We start from the raw sequence: 23333 nt of genomic DNA, 5'->3' as shown, positions 1-23333 counted from the left end.
GGCAAGAACACTGGAGCGGGTTGCTATTTCCTTCTGACCCAGGGATCAAACCCAAGTCTTCTGCATTGAAGGCAGATTCTTTACCACTGAGTCACCTGGAAAACCCCTTAGACACAATTATAATTGTGATAAATTCCACAAAGGAGAGGGAGAGTATCATGAAAACTAAGATCATGACATCTGGTCCCATCACTTCATGGCAAAAAGATGGGGAAAACAATGGAAACAGTGACAGACTTTATTTCGGTGGGGGTGCTCCAAAATCACTGCAGATGGTCACTGCAGCCATGAAATTAAAAGACACTTGCTCCTTGGAAGAAAAGTTATGACCAACCTATACAACATGTTAAAAAGCAGAGCCATGTTTTGCCAACAAAGGTCCATCTCATCAAAGCTATGGTTTTTCCAGTAGTCATGTATGAATGTGGGAGTTGGACTATAAAGAAAGCTGAGCACCAAAGAATTGATGCTTTTGAACTGTGGTGTTAGAGAAGACTCTTGAGAGCCCCTTGAACAGCAGGGAGATCCAACCAGTCCATCCTAACAGAAATCAGTCCTGAATATTCCTTGGAAGGACTGATGCTGAAGCTGAAACTCCAATACTTTGGCTACCTGATGCAAAGAACTGACTCATTTGAAAAGATCCTGATGCTGGGAAAGATTGAAGGTGGGAGGAGAAGGGGACGACAGAGGATGAGATGGTTTGATGGCATCACCTACTCAATGGACATGAATTTGAGTAAGCTCTGGGAGTTGGTGATGGACAGGGAAGCCTGGCGTGCTGCAGTCCATGGGGTTGCAAAGAGTCAGACATGACTGAGCGACTGAACTGAACTGACCAAATCAGAGAAGTTATAGAACAGCCTGTATGTTTAAGGCACACATGCTTGAGTGGGCATCTAAAGAATAAGTAGAAATTATCAATATGAAGAAAAAGAACAGGAGCTTGTTCAGGCAGAAGAGTAGTGAAAGCTTCATGATGGGAGGGAGCATGGTGATTTGAAGAACTAAAGGAAATCCAGAAGTGCTGAGAGCAAGGGGTAGGGGTGGGAGTAGGTTGTGGAAGATGAGGTTAAAACATCAGGCAGGAACTTGTGGACTGTTATGACTTCTTTATCCCAAAAGCCTTAGGAAGATTTTGAACAGAGAATGGCAATCAGTTTTGTTTGTTTGTTTGTTTTGTTTTTAGGATCAGTTTAGCTTGAATGTAGGAAATCAATTCAAAGGAAGGAAAGGGACTTCCTTAATGGCCCGTTGGTTAAGACTCCATGCTTTCATGGCACACAGAATGGGCCAGTCTTTGGTCAGGGCAACAAAGATCCTGCATGCAGCATGGCATGGCCAAAGAAATAGGAAAAAAACAAGACAGAAACAAGGAAGAAGAGCGATGGAAGGAAAACCTGCTAAGGCTATGACATTCCTTCCAACAAGAGATGATGTAAGCATATTATTCACCCATTTCTTTTTTTTTCTTTCCATTTATTTTTATTAGTTGGAGGCTAATTACTTTACATCATTACAGTAGTTTTTGTCATACATTGAAATGAATTAGCCATGGATTTACATGTATTGAAATATATTCCATATATCATTGTGTAAGTCTAATGAGTACATGTTAATTTATGTATTGTAATATGACTGCCACTGTAGCAATAATTAGCACCTCTATCACATTACATAATTATGCTTTCTTTTTTAGTCCTTGGGATAATTAAGTTTTAGTCTCTTAGCAAGTTTGATAATTATCATATAATATTACTGTCTATATGTGTATTATAATCTCAAGGGTTTACTTACTACTCCTTGTAAAGTTATCTCCTAAAATAGCATCTTTCCTGCTCCCCCATCTGCCATTCCCTGGTAAATATCACTGTATTCTGTTTTTACAAGGTAGCATTATTTAAATTCTACATTTAAGTGATACTATTTGTCTTTCTCTATTTGTCTTTCAGTATTTGTCTTTCTCTCCAGGCTATTCATTCTTCTGTACCCCATCCTTCAGACAAGGTCACAGATGTGAGAAACCAGGCAGGAAAACTCTTGCTGAGTTACTGTAGAGTAATCAGTGTTCATAATGATTGCCATGAGCCAAGGAGAAAAGCATTTAGTGAGTTCTCTTACTTTGGTCTAATAACACAGAAAATATACCATTTATCTCAACTACTGCTGCATTCCAAAAATAGCACCAGATAAACTCAATAATCTGGATATATGAGATGAGACTTATTTTAACTTTATTTTCCCTTTTATTAGGCAAGTTTAGTTTCTTCCTTTTCAAAAAAAAGAAAAAAATGTCAAAGATTATCTGTTTCATGCCCTTTCTCCAGAATTTCAGGAATACTACCTAAAGATTTATAAGTTTGATTTGCTTTGGAGTCTGTTCACATGGAAATACGGTCACTAACTGTGATGTCTATAGGGGTCAGATAGTTCCTGCAAGATGTGACAAGCAGTCTGGGAAAGAAAGCAATCAAACAATCTGAAAGATTCCCTGCCATCACTAAAGCACTCCAGCAGGGGCACTGAGGCTTAAGTTCTACCATCACCAGCAGACTTCTCCTTTGGAAAGGGGCAAAGGGGATAACCATCACCCTTACACTCTAAAGGATCATAGGATCACTCCAACGTGCCTGTGCAGAGGGCAATCTTTTCAGAAAATCAGTCTCTGCCTCCCTACAATAAGACTCATCTTCCTCTTACCCCACTATCTACCTCTTTTTCCAATAAATTGGTGTAATATATATCTTAGAGCCTCTACCACACTGTAAAATTCTTACAGCCAAATAGCATTCATCCTGATGTGCCTACAGATTACTACAGACAATGAGAACAGATCATTTTCAAATATTATGGTGCAGAATAATGACCTAGGAATCATGTTACATGCCCAAAACATGAGAAACATTCATCTGGTCAGAAAAATAAAAGTGACCTCTTACTTTGTTGAAATTACCTTTTTGATATTGTGGAAGACAAATAATGGGTTGGCTCAAAAGTTTGTTTGAGTTTTTCCATAAGATGTTAGGAAAAACCCAAACAAACTTCTTGGCCAAGCCAATAATGGTGGAACTAGTATTCATATTATCATATTTGAGTTAATTAACAGTCATGCATCTCAAGAGAAAAGATTTATCCCAAGTTCAGTAAAAATTGACATTTTTGATACAAAAATGAATATTATTTTCGCTTCTTTGCAAAGACTAAAAAATTATTGGTTTAAATTTACATGATTTATTTACTATGCAACTCTGGATGCAGATTCTTAAAAAAATGTCCATAACCCTATATTATTAATCATAGTTGCTTTGTGACTATGGATAATTATAGTCTGTTAAAATAGTACAAGTTAACATGAAAAAAGTCTAAGAAAGAATCATACTCTTCATAGCTTAGATGCCAACTTGAGCTCTGAATAAAGCATTTCAAAGTCAGTAAACTAGTGTTTCAAAGCATGACACACAGAACTCAGTAGTTGACTGAGAACATACTTTCTAAATTTGACCTACACTCAGTTATTGACATTTGACCCCAACTGAGGACATCCGTAGAGAAGGAAATCTAAATTAGCTCTCCCCATTAAGGCCCCCTGACTCCAAACTAACAATGCTGCATCCTGTACATACAGTGACTCTCTCACAAAATCCTGGAGGCAGGATTATCAACATGTGAGGTTTTTCTCTACACCAGGAAATTTTTCAGGATAGTACATCTGAGTAAATTTGAGAAGAATTAAAAAGCAAAGATATTACTTTGCCAACAAAGGTCCATCTACTCAGAGCTATGGTTTTTCCAGTAGTCATGTATGGATATAAGAGTTGGACTATAAAGAAAGCTGAGTGCCAGAGAATTGATGCTTTTGAACTGTGGTGCTGGAGAAGACTCTTGAGAGTCCCTTGGACTTCAAGGATATACAACCAGTCTATCCTAAACAACATCAGTCCTGAATATTCTTTGGAAGGACTGATGCTGAAGATGAAACTCCAATAATTTGGCCACATGATGCAAAGAACTGACTCACTGGAAAAGATCCTGATGCTGGGAAAGTTTAAAGGCAAGAGGAGAAGGGGATGGCAGAGGATGAGATGGTTGGATGGTATCACTGACTCAATGGACATGAGTTTGAGTAAGCTCTGGGAGTTGGTGATGGACAGGGAAGCCTGGCATGCTGTAGTACATGGGGTTGCAAAGAGCCAGACACGACTGACTGAACTGAACTGAGAAATATTTGTATTTTCCCCTTCTTCTGTATTGTCATGGGAAAACTGAAGACATGTGTGGCACTCATGATAGTTTATTGTGTTGGGTGGTTTTCTCATAATACATTGAAAATGTCTCTGTGAGTTTTCCATTTGGGGAAGATTGGTTTTGATTACATTCACTGATAAGAAAGACAGGTCTTTCCATTATTAATATCATTATAAGGAGAGGATTTTGATCACTTGTCACCATAAACAGTTGCAAGTAAAACAGAATGAATGTTTACACACAAAATGTATACAAATAGAAAAAATATAATTACATATTTAACATATTGGTGAGCAGATCTCTAAGCCTACAAAAAAGTCAAGATAACAAAGTGAAAAATAAATTTGATCACAAAATTCAATATTTCTTCAAGTCAAAAAATAATTAAAGCCAAAAAATTGGTGATATATTTAAGTAAATGTTAATAAAATTAATAATTGAATTATACACATGGATGTTTAAACAATACTAAGACTACAAAAGATAAAAAAATGGAGTAAATAAACGTTATTCACAATAAAACTAAAAAAAAAACCCTGAGAATAATAGTTAAATTGTTACTTAAATACATACTAAAATATATGTGTATATTTATAGTGTTTATATGGGTAGAAATAAATGGATATATATTTAGTATACTTACTTTTATATATGATTATATAAATATACGCAAGAGACTACAGTCACAAGAAACATGCCTAGGGAGATGGATTTGCTTGACTAAAATACTAGACCGTAACGGATAAAATTTGGGGGCTTAAGTATACTCGTGTGTGGTGTTAGAGTAAGGGAGTTAGAGAAGGCGAGGTTCGGAAAAGAACGAGACTTTACAGGGACGGATCACCTTTAATGAGGCAAGAATGGGTAGCAGTCAGATTAGTTAGCTGCTGCGCTAACCCAAGAAAAGACTAAGTATATATAGGCATCTATGTGGAAATCCACTGTCTTAAGGGGGCCTGTTCTCCAAGGTTGATTGGAGTAGTTATCTCTTAAACGTCTGGGGCAAGGAATTCTGGAGATCAGCCAGAGGCTGGACTGGCTGGGAGCTGGGCATAATCAACCTAAATGTCCATTTTTTTCTTCAGGTGAGAGAGTTCTTTGTGTTGCATACAGTGGTGGGGAGGCCCTGGAGGGGAGTTTGCACTCCAGGCTATTTTGAGCCATGTAACTTTCCTTCATGTAGGATGAATATGAAATATTTGGGGACTATATTAACCAGCCTCTAAGTTGGTCTCCCCAAGTCATCACCATCTGGTAGTCCCGTCCAGCACTGAATTAGACCTGACTCATGTGATAAAAAAAAATAAATAAATAAAGTGAAAGTAACAGATATTTCCATCTTTATCTTCTGCCTACTCACCCTGGGACGATCCCAGTACCATGTCATGGGGACACTCAAGTTGCACTGAAGTGAGTTTCATGTGGAGAAACCTGTGGCCTCATGCCATCAGCAAGCACCAGTTAACCACACTTTACCTTGGCTGTATACCTACCAGCCTCAGTCAAGCCATCAGATGATTGCAGCCCCAACTGATACCTGATTGCAACATCATTAAAGCAAGAACCAACCACCTAAGCCAATCCCCAGTTCCTTATACACACAAACTGTGAAAAAAGATTTTTTTTTTTCCAAAGTCACTAAGTTTCAGGTAATTTATTGCATAGTAAATACAATACATAGTAAATACTATGTAAATACATAGTATTTATACTATATAAATACATAGTAAATACATAGTATTTATACTATGTAAATACATAGTAAATACATAGTATTTACATAGTAAATTCTAATACAGATGGTGTGTATGTATGTGTGATGTGTATGGGTATGTGTGATGTGTGTGTGTATGTGTGGGTGTAAATGCATCTAATTAGTAGTTAGGCTGTATATAATCTATGAATTTAATAATTACTCTTTCTTTAAGATAAAGTTCTTTGTTAGTAAAGATGGTAATATAGAAGATTATGCAGTGCCTAAGAGCAGTATACATCACACAACCATTTGGAAAACATTTTTTCAATATATAATGAGACCCTTAAAATATTTTATATCTGAATCCCTATTTCAAACAATAAAAAAATAATTATTTAAAATAGATCAGCCACTTAAATATAAGGAATAAAACTATAAAACTCTCAGAAGAAATCCTAAGGTTAAAATTTCATGACCTTGAATTTGGCAATGTATTCTTCGATATAGTAACAAAAAGCATGTGTAATAAGAGAAAAAAGTAGACAAATCATACTTCATCAGAATTTTTAAAATGTATGTACCAAAGGACATTGTCAAAAAAGTGAAAAGACAATATACCGAGTAGAAGAAAATATTTGCAAGCCTTATGTTTGATGATGGTCTGCTATCTGGAATGTCTGAATAGCTCTCAAACTCAACTACAATAAGAAAAAAAAAAGGTAACAGACATGAATAGGCATTTCTCCAAAGAAGAAACCATGAAAGGCACACAAGCATATTAAAATGCACTTAACATCATTAGTCTAATTATGGAGGTTTACACCTAAACCACAATGAGATACCAATTAGGATAGCTATTATAAGAAGAATGGAAAATAACAGCAACTGGTGAGGATTCAGGCTGGTACATTTACATGTTGCCAGTATGAATGTACAATGGTGCAGCAATTTTAGAACGTTGTTTAGTGGTTTCTCAAAAAGATAAACAGAATTATCATATTACCTAGTGATTCTATACCTCAATATATTTACCTCTAAAGATAAAAATATGTAAACAAACAACTTCTTGTGCACAAATGTTCACAGCAGCACTATTAATAATGGTCAAAAGGTGGGGGAAAAAAGCCAAATAACCTTCCGTGGATGAATGGATAAACAAACACGGTACATACCTATAATGAAATAGTATTCAACCATAAAAAAGAATGAAGTATTAATATATATTATAATTCAGATAAACTTAAAAAAATAGGTGGAAGAAACAAGATGAAATGTCATATACTCCATGATTCTATTCATGTAAAATATCTAAAATAAGTGAATTCATAGGTAGAAATTAGATTCATGATTATCAGAGAGTAAGGTAGGGAAGAATGAGGAATTACTGATTAATGGGAATAGGATTTTCTTTTGGGATGATTAAATTGTTTTGGAACCAAATAGGGAGTGTTTGAACAGTACTGTGAAAGTATTAAATACCACTGAATTGTACATTTTAATATAGCTAATTTTGTTAACTATTGTGAATTTCAGTTCAGTTAAAATTTTGTTATATCTTTTTACCCATAAACTCCTTTTATAAAAATGGATCCCATAAAATATTAATTCAAGAAAAGGGGGATACACTCAAAAACAGTTTCAAAACTGTCTAAAACAATGCTTTATATATGATAATTCCTGTTTCTCTACTTCTTTATATACAGGGAGATAAAAGGAATAAAACACACCAAAATAATTTGAGTGGATGTGTTTGGGTTGGTTGGACTTATATGAACTTTTTCCCTGTTTCTGTTAATGGGCATTATCTGTGTGTGCACACACACTGACAGACACACCATGTAATCACAGCATTTAATTTCTTTGAAACCAATGACCCCAAATTGCCATCTCAGGGTACATCATGGTTTCTATTAAATTGTCTTTAATTTGGATTCAACAAAATTTATAGGTTTATTTTCTTTTCCTCACTAAATTGTCAATCTCTGAGCTAGTCTGAATTGACTGCTATACCTCAAAGACTTAATGTTGCTCCCAAGAAGCCTCATGTAGTCTGCCCACCTGGAATGTTTTTCTATTCATCCTTACCTATTTGACTCTCAGAGCCCAACCCATGCTTCCCTCTCTATCATGATTATCTTGAATGGAATTTTTTCTGTTGTTTAATATCACCATGCCTATAACACATCTTCAAGGCTTTATGTGGATATAAGTGTTTGAGTGGTATCACCTCTAACTGATTGTATGTTTCTTAAAGGAGAAGCTTCAATCTTGTGTGTGCCTATAGGTGCACATACCACACCCCCTGCAGAATGTATAGTCCAGGAGTTTGTACTTAATAGATGATGAATAAATAAGAATATATGAATGAAGTATAGAAGATTATGAAATTTCATTTGATCATTTTTTACTTATTAAAGTAAAGTGAGCTTCCTCTCACTTCCAAAGACTATGTCAATAATATATCTTCATTCTTTCTGAAATTAAGCAAAAATATAAAAGGCATTATTAAGATTGATCTATAGGTATATTTTTGGTGTTAATTATATTTTCACATAATTCTGATATATTTTGCCCCAGTATCCAAAGTCAACCTAATTTTGCATATTACATTCCAGAATAGCTAAGTGTGACCCAGTTGATATACAATTTAAGAAAATATTCCTAGGAACAGATATGAAATATTTTCTGCTATATATTTTCTATAAGTTTTATAGATTACAATTTTAAATTTAAATCCATAATACATTTTGAGATTTTACATAATGTGAAACTTGAGTGAGTGTATTTATGGGGTTTTTGCTTGCTTGATTTGCCCATGGATATCCAGTTGCTTCAGGACCATTTGTTGAAAGTACTATCTTTCCGCCATTGAATTGCTTTTGCACTTCTGTCAAAAATCAGTTAGGCAGATTTGGATGTGTCTGTTTTTGAGTTATATTTCTGTTTCATTGATCTGTGTGTTTATCCTTCTGCTAGTTCTATATGTCTTAATTATGGTAGTTACTGAAAGCTATATAGCAGTCATTTTAATTAAAATTCTTTAGATAAATATTTTCAAAAACTTGGGAATATTGTATTATTTTTGCTTCTGAAACTTAAGCACTTTTCCTACACGGTTTTCAAAATCTCAATGAATAGAGAGAACACAGAACAAAAGTGAAGGAAAAGGGTCAAATTTTATAACAGAAAAAAATGTCTTTGATTACAATTTCCTGGCCTTTTGTAGTGTAAATTAATTATTTTAAATAAGAAACATAAACTTGTCTAAAAATATAGCACATGTATATTTCAGAAGACTAAAACCATCAAGGAGAGGGTTCTTTGAACTGTAAAATATCATGTGCTCAAAGGCTTTCAATGCATTATATGAAGCTTTCTGCTTTAAGTCTGTAAATTTTTATTATCTGCCTTAAACCACACAAAACTTCCTTGAATAATTTCCAGTCATTTATTTTCTAAAGAAACTAATCTGCTGAACTGCCTTCTCAACATTTACTTTGTTTTCTTAACAATGAGAATTACATCTAAGTACAAGATACTCCACAACCAGGCATATTACTCTAATTGTGCTATAGAGCTGACATGGGATAATGAAATGCTAATTGCAATTAGAACATTTTATTTATTCAGAATTAATTCCTTGCCCTATCCCACTTTCAGAATTTTCTACAACTGCAGTGTTATGCTCCAACACCACCAAAGAATCCATTGACCATAAACTGAATTAATGTTTTTACCAGTCCCCTCCAACAATACACACTGCAGCTCAGGGAATAGCTATTAGGAAATTCCTTAATCCAAATATACTTATGATAGATATTAAGGCTTATGTGAGAATATCAAAAGCCCCCAGTTTTTGGATTTGCTGAGTTTGCCACACTCCCCACTAAAAGAGGTGGCCTTATATCTAGCCAGTACCTTGCAGATTGCTCCAGTAATTTACTAGCTAGGTAGGAAAGAAAAGACAGTATCACCAACATTCTCTTGTGCCATCTTAGGTATCAATAATCACCAGTAGCTATTGGATATGACAAATTTTCTCTAGTTAAGTAGATGACAAGGAAAACTATGAACTGTTACTTGAGTGCACCACAAATAAAACATTTTTGCAAAGAAGTTCATTCCTTTACCTGTTTGACATCATACGCCAGAAGAACATATTTTAAATCTGGTGAAACTGAATGTCTTGATGCTTTGAAGGTTACCTGAAAGTAAAAAGAAACAATTATTTTAAAACATTTAATAACAGGAAAATCAATAAGCATTTGGATATGTAAATATTAAAAATATCTCCATTATCCTCATAATACTGTAAAATAAGCATTCTCATTCACACTTTAAGTCTAAACAGTCATGCACACAGATGGACATAAAAACTTGGAAGAGCTTATACTAGACATTTGATTAAGAAAAATATTTGCCCCATATGTCCCCTACATTTTAACACTTATAGACTAAGTTAATATTTTCATTTTCATTAAGGAAACAAAAACAAAACATCATTGGACTTCTTAAAATCAATCAAAATGCTTTTATATTTGCATGCTGGATTAATCAAAAGGAAAAGAAATAGTGGCATTCTGTGATGTCATGATATTCTGTCTTTGCACTTTAGTTTTATCACTGGTTATATATTTATATTTTTGAAAAGACATATATTAAAGACAAAATCTCGTTAAAGAAAACTCCCAGAGTGAAGCAGATTTAGACACAAATGTTTTAATTATCTTGATTACCATATATATATATATACATATATATATGGCATATACAGCTTCCCTGGTGGCTTAGATGGTAAAGAATCCTCCTAGATGTGGTAGACCTGGGTTCAATCCCTGGATTGAGAAGATCCCTTGGATAAGGGAATGGCTACCCACTCCAGTGTTCTTGCCTGGAGAATTCCATGGACAGAGGAGCCTGGTGGGCTATAGTCCATGGGGTCACAGAGTCGGACATTACTGAGTGACTTTCACTTTCAAGTTCATATGAATTTGAAATGTGTTTATATGGTATATAAACAACTATGCTACAGATGTTCTATTTTGAGCCCTTCATTTTACCATTGAATAGATCTGATGTTGAAAAGAACTGAAAATAAGGTGAAGGATAAATACGTAGAGAGTGGAGAAAATGTTTTATTTGAAGTAGAATTTATATGTAACTTCAAATCTAGAGAAGGCCAGGAAATTGAGTTGATGCATCAAAAGCCTACAAAATACAAACACAAAAAAATAAACTATATATGGGTTTTAAGCAAATTAAATTTTAATGTTTTTTTCAGAGAAATACATGTATAAAATAATTGTATATAGGGCAGTTTCCATAACACTTCAAAAAAAAACAAAAAATGATGAAGTCAAGGTTTTAGTACTTCTAAATTTTCAAACATATTGGAAAGGATAGGAAACTCAGACTAACCAATATTTGGCAAACTGTCTGTGGTATAATAGAAATATACATTTGGCCTTTTTTCCTGGCTCCTGACACAGAGCTTCTAAAATGCTTGGGAGACTTCCCTTGTGGTCCAGTGTTGACACTCCACGTTTCTTCTGCAGTGGACACGGGTTCAATCTGTTTGGAAAACTAAGAACCCACATACACTGCAGCACCACCAAATAAATAAATATTTGAAATCTCTTAAAAATGATTTAAACAATAAAATCCTTGGAATTTCTTGAGTGGTAGAAGGGCCTTTTATTATTGATAACTAGCCCACTTTGACCATATATGATAGAAGTTAATGAGATGACTCCAGATGTAGGGGTGAAGGGAGAGTGACTAGATAGCTTCTGGATGCGGGCTGGTCACCAGAAGAACCAACTACCTGATTGAAGGGGTAGCACTTTGAACCCTACTTGGAGGTCAGGGAGGGTGGTGGCACTGGAGATGAAGTTTAATCACGTTGCCAGCAATTTAACCAACCAGTCCTAGCTAACAAAATCTCACTGAAAGCCTCTGAGTGATGAGATTTGTAGAAGCTTCCTTGATGATAAACAGGAGCAGGAGAGGGAGCGTCTCAACTCTGAGACAGAGACTGTGCTCAGGACCCTTCTTCATTTACCCTATTTACCTCTTCATCTGGCTTTTCATTTGTATTCTTTATAACAAACAAGTGATCATAACTATAGCTCTTGCTGTATCATTCTATCAAATCATCAAATTGGGGGCAGTCACTGCGTCTTTAGCCTGTGGGTTTTTCACTAATTCTGGGTAATTAGTATCAGAAAGAATTGATTGTAAGCCTGTGCTGTGCTTAGTCTGACTCTGCAACACTCTGGACAGCAGCCCGCCAGGCTCCTCCGTCCATGGGATTCTCCAGGCAAGAACACTAGAGTGGGTTGCCATTTCCTTCTCCAGGGGATCTTCCTGACCCAGGGATCCAGCCCATATCTCCTTGGTCTTCTGCATGGCAGGCTGATTCTTTAGCTGCTGAGCCATGGGGAAGCACCCCCTTACACACACACCCAAAGAATTGTTGAAATAACATGGTTTTTTTCATTTCTTAGCTAGATATGCAAGAGAATGGAGTGCTCTGGGAGAAAATACTTTTACATGGTAATGTTAATGTAGAAGAGGCATTGCTTATATTCATCCATCTTATACCATCCACTTTACAAGAAGGACAGAATAATCATTGGTAATAACTCATCTGAAGAAATTTGCTTTTCATTTTTTCAAAAATCCATTTCAATAACAATGAAAATAACAACAAACTACAGTCACAACAGTGGAGCTACCATCAGAGTTGGTAGAGCTATCATGTATCATATTATAGCTCTGAAATTGCTTTGAACTCTGTAGTTCTCAACACTCCTCCCATGACAAAGCTGTAAGGTAGGTATTCTCATTCTGGTTTTTTCACTAACTTAGTGCATATAGAAATGATGGATATTAGCCTGTATGGAATTCAGAGTCACAGAGAGAACTCTGCACACAGAGAATGCAGTATTAGCAGGTGCATTGTTACACAGATGAGGAGGTTCATTGTTATTTAAAAACTGGATAAAGGGTAATACCCATCATTCCAGTCCAATGGGAATAAGAAAATTCTAACAATAACAATTCTTAAACTTTTGTTAAGGTCACAGAGAAGTATACACCATGAAAGAACGAAGGAGGAACCCCTTCCACAAGCCCTGCACCAACAGGAGGTTCTTTTTTGTTTTCATTCCTTCTTTCTTTCCTTCCTCTCACCCTCCTTCCCTCCCTTCCTCCATCCCTCCCGCTCTCCCTTTTTCCCTTCTTACCTTCCTTCCTCCTTCTTTCCCTCGTTCCTCATTTCTCTCTCTCTTTTTTAGAGAGCTACGCTGTCTGAAGTCTGAATTAAAGAAAATCTCACCTCCCTTGTCCCCCTCCACTCTCATATGATGTTGCTCACACAAATTAACTTCACACATTCACAGGTGCATCTGAGCCTCTGGTAACAACATTTTAGTATCTTTTACAGTTCCTACAATTATCTAGTCTGGCACTTTATTAATTATCACTATACTGCCTCCAAGTTTATGCAGCATACAACCTGGGAAACATTCCAAATACCTTTTCAGAGGCCCAAGCTGTAGAAACTTCTCTAAATTTAGAGAGCTGTGCACAGGTGGTGCTGCAAAAGACTTGCCGATGATACACATATAAGACAGACATTCTTGCTGCTTAGCCAAGGGACATGGGAATCTGAGGAAAATCCCTCTTAGCATAAGTCATTTATGTTATCATCTGTTGCATCTGGGAGATTAATTCTTTGTAGCAGACCCCAGAGACCCCTTGGTGTACATTGAACCTAATTACAGATATTAATATAGTTGCAGTTGACTCTCAACTTGATAAGCCCTCAAATTAGCATTTTGGGAAGTTTATTATTGCCAATAATGCTATTTTGTTAACTATATATTTAATCACTTCATCACTCCTGCAATAAAAGGATGCAGACATATTTTCTACATGTGCTTATTGGTATTATTCAGAAGTGATGCTTACTAATGCATTTTTGGACAAAGAGCATTAAAATGCATGAACTCTGCCATCTAGGAACATTCAGTTAAAGCCATGCCAGGTGAGAGAAACAGAAAAACAGATATGCCAGTTGTTAACAACAATGAAAACAAGACATCTGATCAAGTTGAGAAACCAATGCATGGTTTCAGGCAGCCTGGGAAGATTCTGTAGTACCTCATTCTGTATATCATTCAAGTGTACCAAAACTAACTTACTGAAAGTTCAGAATAAGATGAGCATCATGGAAAACACTGAAGGTGCTACAAAGTTGAAAAACGAAGTCATTAGAAATTTTCCCATCTCACACTGGGCAGGATAAGACAAGAACTGTGTTTTTCCATAATAGAGCAGGAATCCAAAATCCAAAAGACTGGGTGTGTAGTGATAGAAAAGGGATGTCTGAGTACACTGAGGCCAAATGGACTAGTGGGCAAGTAGCCCCTGGACTAGGTTATCTAAAGGGACAGTAGCCCCTCGGTTTCAAATAACCAGTATCATTTAAGAAATTCTATACAGTAGTTCTAATATAATTTACAGCCATGATTTAAAAATTATAGCCCAGTTTTTTGAAATATATATGGCTACCAGGTTCTGCCTAGGGGCTGCTAGTTTGCTAAATTTTGGCAAAGCAATAATAATGATAAAGGTAAGGCAGGGGTTGGGGGGACAATGCTGGGAGAGTTACAGAAAAGAATGGTATATACTTCGTATACTTGGTGGTAAAGTCAGTGAAAACTTCATGATCCAGTGTTTTCCAGTTCTATGAAACTGCAGATTGCATTATGAGAATAACCTTCAAAAATATACACAAAGTTTTAAAAGAGGTGTGGCCAGCCCCATGGATTAGTGCTAATGTTATGCAAGTAGTATTACCAACATGAACATGGCAGAGCTAATTACTGTTTTGATGAATGGTGAAATTTAAAGCCAAGGAAGCAATAAAGTCAGATTTGAATTTAGCATAATTCTTCTGATAACTGGGTGGAAAAGAAAGTGAGTTGGTTCTAATGATATCTTGAGGTCAGTTAGATCTTGTAAGAGGTTCTCCTTGTCATCCAGATGAGCAACGTCAAGAAGCTTAGAAAGAGCCAAGGGCATAGAAAGGAGGGGACATATGCAAGGGAGATGGTTGATAGAAATGAAATAATTTAATGCCTATATTTGAAAACCAAGAAAAGAAACTGTACAAAACACATATGGGTTTTCACATTTTTAATCCATGGGTTAATGTTGCTACTGCAATCTCAGTCGGGGAAAAGCAAAAAACAGGCATATTTTGAGGAAAATTTTAGACATATCAATTTTAGATAATGCTGTGATTATAATCCCTGTGGACACCTAATAGGGGATGTTTAAGATTTTTGTGCAAAAGTCTGAAATTTAAATGAAATATTTGGGGCTTTATGGAGTATTACATAAAAGCTTACATCCAATGAGATATTAATTCCCAAATAAATGGAAAAAAATTCTCAAACATGTTCTACCACGCATGGATCAGAAACAGTACAGTTATTTTGAGTAATGTTCACTATTACTTTTATTCTTTGAATGTGTTTTCTTTATCACTGTATTATTGTTCAGTCTGTCCCACCTGCTGTAACAGCCTCACCTCTCCCTGCTCCTTATTTGAGTAGTATTTCTCTCAAAGATCATTCTAATTCTCCCCCTTTAAGCCTTTCCTGTCCTTTTCAGCACAAGAGGTTCATCTGAGTCACATCTATATAATTACATGTGCAGTCCATCTCATCATTGATCACTGTTTCTGATTGCTCTTCTGGGTTGTTTGGAATCTCAATTTACATCTATTGCCACAGTAATGCCCCCATTAAGAGGCTCCATTGCAATGATTCATTCTTGTCAGAAACATTATAACTGGAGGTAGAAATAGATAATGATGGTATTCCAAGGTGTCAGATATTGAAGAGCATGGCAAGAAATCATTAAACACAAACTTAAATGTCAGAAGTGCCAGAAAATATAAAATATGCATTTGTATGACTTAAGGATGAGAAAAGATTGAGCAAGAAGAGAGGAATCAGAGATTGAATTAAAAATAAAACAAAAGTTGATAAGAAAACTTGGGTACTTTAAAATTGAGAAATGTCAGGTGCATAAGAACTGTACAGTTTAGGTGAATAGTGAATATTATTCTAGATCTTGTAACATGCTTGTGAGATATATGTACATATATACACACATATATATACATGTACACACACACACACACACGCACACACACACATATATATGCTATGTGTTAAGTTGCTTCAGTAGTGTCTGAGTTTTTGTGACCCTATAGACTGTAGCCTGCCAGGCTCCTCTGTCCATGGGATTCTCCAGGCAAGAACACTGGAGTGGGTTGCCAGCCCCTCCTCCAGGGGACTTTTCCAACCCAGGGATCAAACCTGTGTCTCTTACATCTCTCCTGCATTGACAAGTGGGTTCTGAAACCAATAGTGCCACCTGGGGAGTCTGAATATATGCATAGGCATTTCTATTTAACAACAACAAAAATACTGATCTAAAAACTTGAGCTGGAGAATCCACTAAGTCTTAGAGTGTAAGGGAGTACTTTTTCAACAAATACAGAATGATGAATACAAGAAAACAGGTCTCTGACAACCATATGATCTTTTTTTATTTTCTGCTCTCTTCACTTCATCCAACCAAAATGACTACACACACTTAAACACGAACATCCCTTGGGTTAAATTATTTGGCTATAATGTCCTTCATTATCTAACTTAATTTTAAACTGATAATTTTGATAACTGACAAAAATGCTTTGCAAAGTCATCTCTCATTCCAGAAAAAATAAAACATTACATATACAAATGTTTTGAAAAAGCTTCTTTTGCAATGCAGTCTATAAGTGATTGTGAAATGAGCATAAGGAAAGATTTCAAAAAGCCAGTTGAACTTAAGTGAATGGCAGGAGAGAAATGGTTACTATGTCATTGATAAAAAGGGAAAGAGGATTGGGAGAAGGCAGAAAAAAATACAAACCAAATTGCAGTCTATTATGTGATACCAAAGATGGGCTCTCTTTCTCTGCCTAACTTCAAATAAAAGGAATAAAGAAGAGGCAAAGAGATTACCTCCCCTCTTGCAGATCTAAATAAAAACATGATTGTTTGTTATCACCATAACTGTGCTTATATGCAAAGATTTTAAAAATCAGACCATTATTGTACTTTTTAATGTTGTCTTTTCTTAGCTACCCATTTACTTAGAAGAATGTTTGAAATATATTTCTTTGTGATACCTAGGACATTCATCTTGTATAAACGCAAAATACAGTCACTCTTTTTTTCTTGGAAACTTGCATTTTATAGATACTAGAATAGTTTATTAAAATACTCAATGCAGAAAATGCCATGGCACCAGTAGGTAGCTCTTAAGACTATTAAATCACTGCTTACTAACTCATGTAGAATGGCTCACATATATCTTTATTGCTCAATAAACATGAACAGCCAATTAATACCCTATTGATTTGGATCATATTCCATACACTAAAACATTTAAAAAACAATTTTTTATCTTTAATAGGAGGTGACAACTAATGGTCTCTTAAAACAGGGACAACTGTTTGAGAAGAATGTCAGTATTCCTCCACTCAAGAATACAATAAATTAGGAAAGTTTAAGCTGGAGAAAGTATAGAGATACTATAAATTACAAAATTATGCAAATTATTTCTCTGAAGTCAGCTGTGCTACGCTGATTCTTCTTGTCTTAATGTTTCCTAATCACAATATTTCAAACATATTTTTAAATGGGTGCTATTACATTCAGGCAAAGAATATAACATACTAATTGTAATGTATTAAAGAATACAGTAGATAGAAAAGTTATGGAATCCTAATAATATATAACATTATGATTTCTGGATAAGTTTCCTAATCATGGTCTAATATGATTTATTCAATATAATGTTTATGAGATAGGTTGATTAGACTCCTCCAGTAGCAAATTACTTAAGTACAATTTTTGCTAATATTCCATTTGGTAAATATTAGAGAGAAAACTCTAGTTAAGAGTTAATATTTTAAAATATGATATAGACATTTCAAGTATTTTTGTTAGTGATATGATTTCACATCTGGCATAGGCCAGGGTATGGTTACCAAGAACTGTGCAATTTTTACATTTTTTAAAAGAAAATATAAAGATCGATATTGCTTCATAAAAATATTAACCTGGCTAAATCTTTAAATATGAGGAAAAAATAGGACAATACTAATGCTGCAAAGATTAAATTTTCTTGAGATATGATCATGAATTAGTATGACATCATTAGTTTAGCATTGCCATAAGTAATTTCAAAGAAAATAAGAGAACATAGGTTAGTAATGAAAAAGAAAATTATTTTATGAGATTTAATGTATTCTGGTATATTCTTCAAAAATATCAAGTTTGATATCTACTTTCTCTAATTTTCTATCTTTGATAAAATCATAATATACAAATAGTGTAACATTTATTTGCTGTTTTCATCTTAATAGACTTTCAATGCACAGAATTAGACTAATAATTTTTCTGTCAGAACTGAGTTTGATCCCTGGGTTAGGAAGATCCCTTGGAGAAGGGAGAGTCTACCCACCCCAGTATTCTGGCCTGGAGAATTTCATGGACTGTATAGTCCAGGGGGTCATAAAGATTCGGAAACATTAAGTGACTTTCACTTTCACTTAACTAAGTGTTGATCATAAGAGATTTAATCTGTAAAAACACAGGATGCCCAGTTAAACTTAAATATCAGATACACAACAAATATGTTGTAATCTACAGAAATAATGACAAACCAGATAACAATATGAAAATAACATAAAATAATAGAATAGCATATAAAAGTCAGTGAACTGCAACTAAATGTAAATATGCATGAATCTGTAACAATGTTGAGGACATTTAAGTAGGGCATATAATATCATGGACCATCTGATGCCTCTATTAAAAGTTCAAAACCAACTAAGGCTAAAAAAATGTGTCATTTAGGCAAACATATATATAACCAAACTGAGTTAGACATTCAACAACCCAAGGATATAAAAATATTTTCCAGAGGGAATTAGTTGAAAAGTTGAGTGTCATTTGTTCATTAACTTTCATTTTAATGCTCCAAAACTGAAAGTTATTCTTTATTTTTCACTCTATTAGAAATGCCTATTAATAGAAAGTGAAAAATTTGTGGGTTGTAGGGTGTGTGAATGTTTTACTTCACACAAAATGATAAACTGTTACCCAAAGTCAAAACACAAATTACCCTCCTGTCAGCAATGTTTAAGAGGCCCTGTTGTCCACATTCTTTTCAATTCTTGGTGATGTCAGAGTTAAACTTTGCAGAATAGGTGCAGAATACTATCTCTTTGTTGACCATCCTTTTTGTGTTTGTAAATTATGTTGAGCATTTATTTATTTATCAGTGATATGAGTTTCTGTGTTTCTTTTGTGAAATGTGTTTTTATATCTTTAGTTTATTTTTTCAATTAAATAGGAAGAGTTGTTATATTACACACTAATATTTTTCAACTAACTAATGATCTTCACAGATTATAATAGATACAGGATACAAACAACAAAAAACATAGAATATGACAATTTGGAGGAAGAATCTGAATATGAAACTCATTTGAAAAACCAAAGAGTAACAGGATTCAGGTTTTCAGTTTTAAACAAAATATTTCTTGAGTATATTAACAGATGTACTATTTCTCCTCCTGCTCTGGAATCATATTAAGTTGATTCTCCACTCCCTTCTCTTTTTTCAGTATCCATTTAATAAGCAGATATATTATAAATGGCCCTAATCTGCCAAATCAACGGACAATAGTAAAATAAAAGAGTAATTTCAGATTTACTTCCATGGTGACACAGAATTTTCTGCTTACTTGGGGAGAGAAAAATATCCTGTAATCAAATCAAATCCAATAGAACGACAATAAGGAACAATCAGAGGCCGCCTCCTGCTCAATGTCTTGAGCCTAAATCCCAAGCTTTAAAATAAGAAACAATTTTTCTATTATCATCCAATAGTCACAATTGGAAACACTTCTGGGTTTCCTCAACTGTGCCTAGAAGCTATTAGGCATGCACCAAAAAAATGTAAACATAGATATAAAAATGAATTGTCATTTACTAATTTTGCATTTTAATGACCAAAAGCCATAAGTTACTTCTTGCATTGTCCCCTTTATCAGAAATGTTTATTAATAGCTTCAATATTTTTAATGAAATGTACAGAATTCAAAGATCAATTTTTTTTAACACATTTTCAGGGTTACATTAAGCTCAAAGCATGAAGAATGTGTTCAGTTTGCCTATTTTTAGTATTAATTTTATTTCACTTTGACAACTGAGAGAAAAATTAAGGGATACACTTCTAACACTTTATAGGGCAGATGATTGTTTTGTTAAATAAATATTTAAAGTTAAATGAGGTCATTATAGACATTTACTCGCTAATCCTCCCATTGTTCCTCCTTCACTAACACTCCTGTTGATTCCTTCTTCCACCAGTTAATAACAGATACAGGTCCTTGGGAAAGACCCTGATGCTGGGAAAGATTGAAGGCAAGAGGAGAAGAGGACAGCAGAGGATGAGATGGTTGGGCAGCATCACCAACTCGATGGACACGAGTCTGAGCAAGCTCCGGGGGCTGGTGATGGACAGGGAAGCCTGGCGTGCTGCAGTCCATGGGGTCACAAAAAGTTGGACATGACTGAGCCACTGAACTGAATTGAACTGAATAAGACCTATATAATACAAAAAAACTTTCACTGAACTTTCTAGATGGTGGTGAATGAATCATTCTAGTATGATTCAAGGTAAGTAGAAATATTTAAAGATAAAATTTTGCCACATGGGTGTCACTTGTAAGTCCCAATTTTAAAGGCCTATGAAAAGGAATTCATAGACAAAATGAATTGATTGTCAATGCACATATAACAAAAATAATGCTCAATCTCACTCATAATTAAATAGTCACAAATCAATATAAAATTAATTACTATTTTTCATCAGCCAAAGTGATAATGGCTAACATGTTGGCAATACTTAGTAATGGCCAGAGCAGATTAACAGGCAGTATCATATAACATTGTTGGACTTGCTTAACGCAATTTGATACTCTCTATTAAATTTCAAATGAAATTTTCTTTTTACCCAGATATGGTACTGCTATGAATTTAGCCTACAATATATTTCAAAAATGACTGCCAAGTATATTTACAGATATATAATAGGAAATGAATATATGGCAGTACATTATGCAAGGGAATTCTATGAATTCACTAAATCATATCAGAGAAAAACAAAAGGCATCATCATACAAAAAGATGTTCAATTGATGCTATTAAGTGGATGAAAAAGGTAGACCATCCATGCTGTGGAAATAAATACTTACACACATAAATATATAAATATTTGAGATATATTGTTTATGTATAGATCATAGATTTCTGGAGAAATTTCTGATGTGTGTAAATATCTTGGGTGGCATCATCAATTCAATGGATAAGAGCTTGAGCAAGCTCTGGACGTTGGTGATGGACAGGGAAGCCTGGCGTGCTGCGGTCCATGGGGTTGCAGAGTGAACATGACTGAGAGACTGAACTGAACAAATATGTACATTGCTACCTAAAAAAGTAATATTGAGGGGAAATTTTATCGTTATTAAGTATGGGAATACAAGACCGCCTTAATTTCCTCTGTGAAACCTGTATGCAGGTCAAGAAGCAACAGTTAGAACCAGACATAGAGCAAAAGACTGGTTCCAAATTGGGAAAGGAGTACATAAAGGCTGCATTGTCACCCTCCTTATAACTCAGACACAGAATACATCATGTGAAATGCCAGGCTGGATGAAGCACAAGCTAGAATCAAGATTGCAGGGAGAAATATTAATAACTTCAGATATGCAGACGACACCACCCCTTACGGCAGAATGTGAAGAGGAACTAAAAAGCACCTTGAGGTAAAAGAGGAGAGTGAAAAGGCTGGTTTAAATCTCAACATTCAAGAAACAAAGATCATGGCATTCAGTCCCATCACTTCATTGCAAATAGATGGGGAAACAATGGAAACAGTGACAGACTATTTTCTTGAGTTCCAGAATCACTGCAGATAGTTACTGCAGTCACGAAATTAAAAGAGGCTTGCTCTTTGGAAGAAAAGTTATGACAAACCTAGACAGCATATTAAAAAGCAGAGGCATTACTTTGCTAACAAAGGTCCATCTAGTCAATGCTGTGATTTTTCCAGTAGTCATGTATGGATGTGAGAGTTGAACTATAAAGAAGCCGAGCGCTGAAGAATTGATGCTTTTGAACTGTGGTGTTGGAGAAGACTCTTAAGAATCCCTTGGAATGCAAGGAGATCAAGCCAGTCAATCCTAAAGGAAATCAATCCTGAATATTCATTGGAAGGACTGATGCTGAAGTTGAAGCCAATACTTTGGCCACCTGATATGAAGAGCCGATTCATTAGAAAAGACCTAGATGCTGGGAAAGATTGAAGGCAGGCAAAGAGGGGGATGAGAGAGGGCTAGATGGTTCAAGGGCATCACCGACTCAATGGACATGAATTTCAGCAAGCTCCGGGAGATTGTGAAGGACAGAGAAGCCTGGCGTGCTGCAGTCCACACGACTGAGCAACTGAACAAACCAATAACACCAGAACTTTCTATGCTAATGGAAAGGCTCCGTATGAGCATTATCCAAATTGGTAGCCACTGGTTACACTTGGATATTGAACGTTTGAAATGTGACTGCTGTAAATAAAAAATAGAGTTTTTAATTGTATTAGATTTTAAATAGTCATATGTGGCTAGTGACTGTCTTATTGGATAAGCCAATATACTGTATATATTTTCCAACCATGTTTTCACTATGTCATCTTAGAAATGTCAGTGAGGAAGACTAAAAGTAATATATTCTTAATTACACTAATTTTATAAAACATAAATTGTTAATATTTAATGAACACATATAAATTATGAGACAAGGAATAAGAAGAAAGTCATATAACTGTAAAAACAATATCACACTAAATGAGAGAGTGTAAAAATAAATGCTTTGCTCCTAACAAACAGAACTTAAAATGTGAATTTTTTTGCCTTTTTTTTTACTAAATATATGTGTATATATTTAGTGTGTATATATATATAGTATATATAGTGTATAGTGTGTATATATATATATACACACTATATGTATGTATATATATGTATGCATATATGTGTATGTATATATATACACTATATATGTGTGTATATATATACATTGTATATAGTGTATAGTGTATTTATATATATACACTATATGTGTGTATATATGTGTATGTATATATGTGTATGTATATAAATATACACTATATATAGTGTATATATATAAGTGTA

At 34.8% G+C, this 23333-nt stretch overlaps 1 protein-coding gene across 4 annotated transcripts in view; it reads right to left on the bottom strand.

Annotated features, from left to right (window-relative positions):
• DPP10 (dipeptidyl peptidase like 10) overlaps positions 1-23333 on the bottom strand; it is a 1494592-nt gene that overhangs the window by 328057 nt on the left and 1143202 nt on the right. For all 4 annotated transcript variants that reach the window (XM_070476307.1, XM_070476306.1, XM_020892274.2 and 1 more), the window contains exon 5: positions 10072-10146. In XM_070476307.1, the coding sequence (XP_070332408.1) occupies positions 10072-10146 (75 nt within the window). The remainder of the gene's footprint in view (positions 1-10071; positions 10147-23333) is intronic.

The sequence above is a fragment of the Odocoileus virginianus genome, chromosome 13, assembly GCF_023699985.2.
Source record: "Odocoileus virginianus isolate 20LAN1187 ecotype Illinois chromosome 13, Ovbor_1.2, whole genome shotgun sequence".
Classification (NCBI taxonomy): Eukaryota; Metazoa; Chordata; class Mammalia; order Artiodactyla; family Cervidae; genus Odocoileus; species Odocoileus virginianus.
This window is presented reverse-complemented; position numbering and strand designations above follow the sequence as displayed.